The sequence below is a fragment of the Malania oleifera genome, chromosome 8 (assembly GCF_029873635.1).
Source record: "Malania oleifera isolate guangnan ecotype guangnan chromosome 8, ASM2987363v1, whole genome shotgun sequence".
Lineage (NCBI taxonomy): Eukaryota > Viridiplantae > Streptophyta > Magnoliopsida > Santalales > Ximeniaceae > Malania > Malania oleifera.
The window spans coordinates 98,296,826-98,303,780 of NC_080424.1; the positions used below are offsets into that span (position 1 = coordinate 98,296,826).

Sequence of the window (6,955 nt, forward strand, 5' to 3'; positions counted from 1 at the left end):
GAACTTGGAAAACGGGTATAAGAGAAAACAGCAACTTAACAATCAGGTAAAGGATTTGAGTTATATCATTCAGACTCTACTCAATGCCAAAATATGCAGCACCACTGCATTGATTTGAGTTATGCATGCACTTTTAGTTAATTTTTTCCTTATATTTTTTATGCATGCATTTTTATAGCTCATCAGACTTATGCTGCAGCATGAAGCTGTCAGTCATCATACTATATTTTTCCACCACTCTGTGTTTCTGCTTTGGTATAGTTCCTTCTGTCATAATCTTATACTGCAGTAACTGAGTTCACCCTTGTTTGTAGCCACATGGAATAAGAATATTTGAATCTTATCATCTTAACAGCTTATTCTGCCCAACTTCTGCATGCATAATTACTCTGCGTCCATGTATCCTCTTGTTGTGCTTGCATGTGTAAAACAAGCATCTCAACATTATATGTTTATGCTAAATTTTAAGTGTGCGGAAACATCCAATGACATTTAAAACTTTGAAAGATGTGTCATCCTTGAACTTTTTTTGGTTTGTGGGGCTAATACAAAATTTCTGGGCCAGTTGCTTCGAGGCCTGAAGTATCTCCACTCGGCAAACATCCTACACCGTGACTTGAAGCCTGGTAATCTCCTCATCAATGCAAACTGTGACCTGAAAATATGTGATTTTGGGCTGGCACGGACAAACAGTGGCAAGGGCCAATTCATGACTGAATATGTGGTCACTCGCTGGTACCGGGCACCGGAGCTCCTCCTTTGTTGTGACAACTATGGGACCTCCATTGATGTGTGGTCAGTTGGATGCATCTTTGCTGAGCTTCTTGGCCGAAAACCTCTCTTTCCTGGTACAGAGTGTCTCAACCAGCTCAAACTGATAGTAAACATCCTTGGCAGTCAGAATGAGGATGATCTTGAATTCATTGACAACCCAAAGGCAAGGAGATACATTAAATCACTACCTTATTCCCCTGGAACCACCTTTTCCCGGCTTTATCCCAATGCGCATCCACTGGCAATAGATCTGCTACAGAAAATGCTTGTTTTTGACCCTTCAAAGAGGATTGGTGTTATTGAGGCACTTCAGCACCCATACATGTCCCCGCTCTATGATCCCAGCTGCAATCCTCCTGCCCAAGTCCCTATTGATCTTGACATCGATGAGGATTTAGGTGAGGAGAGGATAAGGGAGATGATGTGGAAAGAAATGCTCCACTACCATCCAGAAATTGCTATTGCCAATGGTGAGGTGAGCTCATAACCATTTCCTATCTGAATCTGGGGAGAGGCTGAGGAAGGTTGTACTTCTATGAATGAGGAAGTCTGTTATGTCAGTGAGTACTAGTTTGTTTTTTATTTATTTATTTTGCTTGTTTCCCTTTTCATCAACTTATAATCATGAAGAGGGATGCATTAGTGGTTTGTGCTGTTAATGCATGGCATGACTTTTTTTATGGTCTCTAGGAGCCTTTTATGTGTTGGAGCTTTTTATGGTATGTAGCTTCTTTTAACTTGTATATGCGTCTGTAAACCTATAACTTGTATATTAATGTTAATGTTAGATGTATGACAAATAATATTGCAATCACGAAGTTTGTTTGAAGACACTCTTCTCTCTTGGGGTGTTAGGCTCTTAGTTTATACATACACTTCTAACTTATGCATACATTTTTGTTATGTATGTACTCATTCATGATATGGTTGTTCACAATCACTCTGCACATTCTCATTTGCTTGTATGCATTTCACATGCAAATATACATATCTACAATAAGATGATGCATTGTATAACTTATTGCATTTTTTTTTTTCATAGGATTTAATGATTTATAATTTAAATTAATCTTTTGTCATCTATATTTGAAGCATATTTGGATTATAAAAAATGACATTACTTCGGTAATTTTTGTTTGGATTTTAGAATTTAAAGCACAAAATGTTTTTCTGGTCTCGGAACTTTTTCTTCTATAAATTCTTAATAGAAGATGCACATATAGAAAATGTTAAATTGAAACCTAATATAGGACCACCTTTGATAGCAGAACAGGGGCCTCATGATGTGATGTTTCTTTACTTGGATTCTCCTGTCCTCACTTTTCTACTTCAAATCTATTTATGAGTACCCCATTTTTTGGGGGTGTTTCTGGGAAGATAGGAAGCCTATTCCTTTAAAGGCCCTGATTTCAGCTGGAAAATGCTTGCTGTCACCTTCTTGATTCTAACCTGCCTAACTTGTTCGTTGATGGAACTTTTCCATTTTCAATGATCTTGTTTTGTTAATTTTCTTCTCTTGAAAACCACTGTTGAATTTGAATCTAGTTTATCTCACTTAAGAGTATTTAAGTGAGACTACCAATGTAGTTTTGTTTTAGAATTATAATATGAAGTGAATGACATGCCATTTCTTATTCTGCCTATATTTCCTGTTCTAGCCTTCTATGGAGACATTGAAAGCAGCTTATATGCATAGATTTTCTTTGTGGCATACAATTAGTGATCTTACAAAATGATGCAATAGTGTTTGTATTCTTGGGGGAGGGTGACACTCTTTCTTTTCCTTGCTATTCTGTGTCCTTACATCGGAACGCTTGGGGATGGTTGCTACCGTTGACCCTCATCCACCCAAAATTCCATTCTATTCTTTCTACTCTATTATGTATGGTTTAGCAGAGAGAGAGAGAGAGAGAGATAGAGAGAGGTGAGAACAAAGTTCCAATGGTGGGACTGTATGCCTGAGCCCAGTGGACCTGGCCCAAGATCCCGTTGGTTCTCAAGTCTATTTGCCTGGATTAGATAATCCATTTCTGGCAGGGATGCAGTAGACCTGGCTTAAACTGATTATGCTTCCCACGTGTTATTTGCCCTGTGTGCAGATAGTTTGTTGTTCTGAGTGCTTATTTTGGTGGGAGAGTATTGGGAAAAGATGTTCTGTTTAGGTTTTCAGTAGAGTGCCTTCCATTCCACAATGCAACCTGTGGATGCTTTTTAACTTAAATAGGAAGTTTAAGCCAGTGGTCCATCAGAAGGCCTTAGTTGTGAATAGGCCTTTAAATGGTAAGAAAGAATAATACAAACTGGGGGAAATGGGCTAGTTGACAGATGATGAGTCCTCTCATTGTGGTCCATTGCTTGCACTTAGGCCCAAGTGCCCAACCCCATCTTGCTTTTACTCCTGCTTAATCATGTATTCTTGGTATGGGAAATGATAGGGCCATGTTAGTTGAAGGGCAACGATCTTTGCCTTAGACTATTTGATGAAAGGAGCCCCAGCAATTGTGCCATTGCTTTTTATGCCCTTTCCAATTTAAAGCCCTCCCAACCAACATTGGGCTCTCCACCCCTCGAAGTAAAACTTACGGAGCCCAAATGGCATGCTTGAAGTAACTTATGAAAATGATTTGAGACTTTCAACGTAAATGATCAACTTTCTGTTTTTAATGACTCGTATGACACAAAGCAAGTTGTTTTGAATTAGAAGTTGCATAAGTTATTATTATTATTTGTTTTTTTTTTTTTCTTAAAAACATGATTCAACAATAGCTCATTAGTGGACTGTTGGTTCAGGATTTTGAAGTGGTTTTGAAATTACAATTATCTCATTTTAAATACCTAAGGTTTGGGAATGGGATGACTAGACTCTAGAATAGGATCAACAATTTGGTCCAAGTTTCTCTAGAAAAAATTAGAGAAACTCAAGACTAGTATTGTGTCTGTTTCTCTGCTTTTTTCGTTTTTATTGTGGTACAGCGGGAAAACACAAAGTGAAAACCTTTTGTTTGTATGGGTGATTTATAATTTCTGCCGCCCCAAATTAAAATTGCTGGATAGTTTTTTGGGTCTGAGTGCAAGTCTGCTTTTATTGACCATAATGGGGAGATTTACTGGAGGGGCATTAAAGAAGAGTTGCATTTCTGATGAGGTATCCTTTCAAATTCGTGAAAGGTAATTGGGTTGTTTGTCAGCTTCTGCGTGGCTGCCTTCTAGAGGCTTTAGCCTTCCCGTGAGTACCCCACATGCTTATATTTTCACATGCTTAGGAACAGAGCATGCCCGCAGCCATGGTTGGAGTAGTTGGGCTGCTTTGATGTGGCTTTCCATCGTTTTGACTGTTCTTGAGTGACAGATTAAATGAATGGGGGGAATGTACTTGCACCCATCTCCTGTCTCTGTTTTGAATATTTATTACACACAATCTCTCTCTCTTTTTTTTTGTCTACCACGCTCTGTTTCATGTATAGGTCAATCTGCCTTTATACCTCTTTCTCTTTGGGGGTGGAATCTTGAACATTGATCTCACATTAATTTATAACACGTGCAATTTGTAGAATACGATTCTCAACCATCCACCTCTGGTCCATAGAAACCAAATCTTCTACAGATCTTAATGGAGAATTCTATTCTGTTCCTTTTAGATTCTTTTTCGACTATTAAACATGTAATTTTTAAATGGTTGCTGTTTTTTTCTTCTTTTTAATTGTGAGGATAAGAGATAATGGAAATGGAATTAATTCACTTACAGGCCTAAACTTTGAAGCTATAAGAATGATTTTTTTTTTTTTAATATGTTGTATTATAAAGTCCACTATAGATAGGCGTGAAAAAAGGTATAATTCTATCATGTTGCTTCTGGTTGAATTTATTTTCATCACAAGAGTGGACATAAAGAGAATTGTACTATGGCTCTAACATAATGTCATAGAAGTATTTTATCTAAAAAATTTGATATTTTAAGTGAAGGGCGCACTATGGATGGTTTTAAAAAAATATTTTTTTCACACAGGCATGGTAGCTCTGTACTGTGATTGGATTGATAATTATGTGAAGAATTTTTATTTTTTATTTTTTGTAAGCAAATTGATTATTCAACCAATGAATTAATTTGTACTATTAAAAAAAAAAATTTAGTTATTGTTGTAAATATAGGATTAAGCTTAAATACAACCAAGTAGAACAAGCAAAATTGAAATGAAAGAACGCAATTTTTTTTTTTTTTTGAATGTTCTAATTATATTGTATGACAGATGATTTCAATTTTCAACTCTTATCTAAAAATATAAATAGCTTTCATGTTGAAAACTCTAATATAGCCTCATACGTCAATAATATATGGATACTATACCTGCCTGGGCTAGAAAAATAATAATAATAATTTTTTTCTTAGAATTAAGAATCATTAGCTTTCATATCACTTGTTAGAATTAAGAAATCTTTGTGCAGGATTTATACGTACTTACATGGATGAGTACTAACTAAATCCAAAAGATTAAATGAACAAGTCTTGGACCTAATTATGTATATAACTCACTTATTCCCTTCTTACTTTAATTTTTGTTGGGCTTAACTCTCACAAATTGAAATTTTCAATGTTATTGATATTAATGGATGAAGTTCAAAATTATAATCTTAGCTGTTGTTGAGAAATCGACTTGTAAGTTTGTTCCACATTGAAAAATAGAGTGAAGGATGGATGTTTATATACATGGTTGGGTCCAAGATCCATATGTTTAAACTTTCCGATCAAGTTAGTGCTCACCCATGGATATCAAGTTTACCCATGGATTCCTTTTGTACTAACAAGTGATATCAGAGTTAACGGTTCATAACTACATTGTGAAAATTAGGATAATCGAGATCATTAAGGATCATCTAAGCCTGATAGATGGGTCAAATAGGGTGACGGTGGGAGCGTAAGGTCCACTCCAACAAGCCTTGGCAATGATGAGAGAACTCCCATAATTTCATGTCTTTTCCCATAATTAAATAATGACTGCTAATTATTAGTTGTATGATAAGCAGTAACTCCCGTGTAAGGGGGAAATCCATTAGTTTGTCTCATAGACTGAGAGATGAGCCAAGACCAAAAGAGATTAAACTTCTGGTTCTGCTCTGTGATAGAGAAAAAGAACGGTAGACATTGCCGTTTCTCAATTGATACCTTCTAAAGGAAGGCAGGTTGAGGGCAGACAGGCAGGCATCGTATTCAGATTGTTCAGCCTCCCGATTGGACCAAAGAAAGATGAAATGACAGCACTGCATGGTTAAATATTTCCTGCACTGGCACTAACACTAACACTAACGTACAGTCACTCTTTATTATTAACACTGTTTAATTAATTAACATAGATGAATATATATTTTGATGTTAATTATTAATTGCATATGCAATCTGATTTTATGCGCTGCTTTAGGTTCGTGGGTTGGTGGTGGTGGTGGGATCGCTAGCTCAGAGCTTTGGAGGAATCAAGCAGTAAAAGAAATAGATTACGGATAAGCGCTGGGACGTTGATGGATGAATGGAAGCCTGTCCACCCTACTGCTAAAGCACATCACATGGACTGCACTGTACCGAAAAATCAACTTCCCCAGTAACTTTAATCTGCTTCACCACAGAAATCATATCCACGTCCCTACATACGTTCAAACAGCTGATGAAAAAGAATGAAAGCCTCCAGACGCTTCACATGGATTTAATTTGTGCCGCTTTCTTAATTTGGAGCCGAATCTTGATTGTTATTGTTGTATATGTGCATATGATTATATATATACTGCAGTGAGTTCAGCTCTGCAGGCTGCTAGTGCAATTTTGTTTTTTTGCTTTTGGTTTTGGTTTTGGCTTTGATTTTGATTTGAGTGTACGTGCTTGGGGAGTACTGTAGAGGGTCGAGTAATTTTACCTGTACGAACTTCAGTAATATAATTGAAAAGATCACGTCCAATGCAAGAGCAGGAGCAGGCATTATTTGGAAGTACAATTATTCAGAGATAGACAGGGAGAGAGAGATTCCAATTTGGATGATCCAGACTATGTATGATCAGTGAATCTGACAGAGGTTGTATAGCATGAATGAATAATTATATGCATAAGTCTCCCTCAATTTGGTAAATTCAAGGCTTTGGCATTTTTGTAATTAAGCAGAGTTAGGGAATGCGATCGGACAGATTTAAGTTTTGATAT

General features: G+C 36.7%; 1 protein-coding gene across 1 annotated transcript in view; it reads left to right on the plus strand.

The window, feature by feature from the left end:
- LOC131163126 (mitogen-activated protein kinase homolog NTF3) overlaps positions 1–6,581 on the plus strand; it is a 28,244-nt gene extending 21,663 nt beyond the window's left edge. The window contains exons 3-4 of the mRNA XM_058119867.1: positions 566–1,249; positions 6,189–6,581. Coding sequence (XP_057975850.1) covers positions 566–1,249; positions 6,189–6,251 — 747 coding nt within the window. The 3' untranslated portion in view covers positions 6,252–6,581. The remainder of the gene's footprint in view (positions 1–565; positions 1,250–6,188) is intronic.
- Positions 6,582–6,955: the final 374 nt, after the last annotated feature.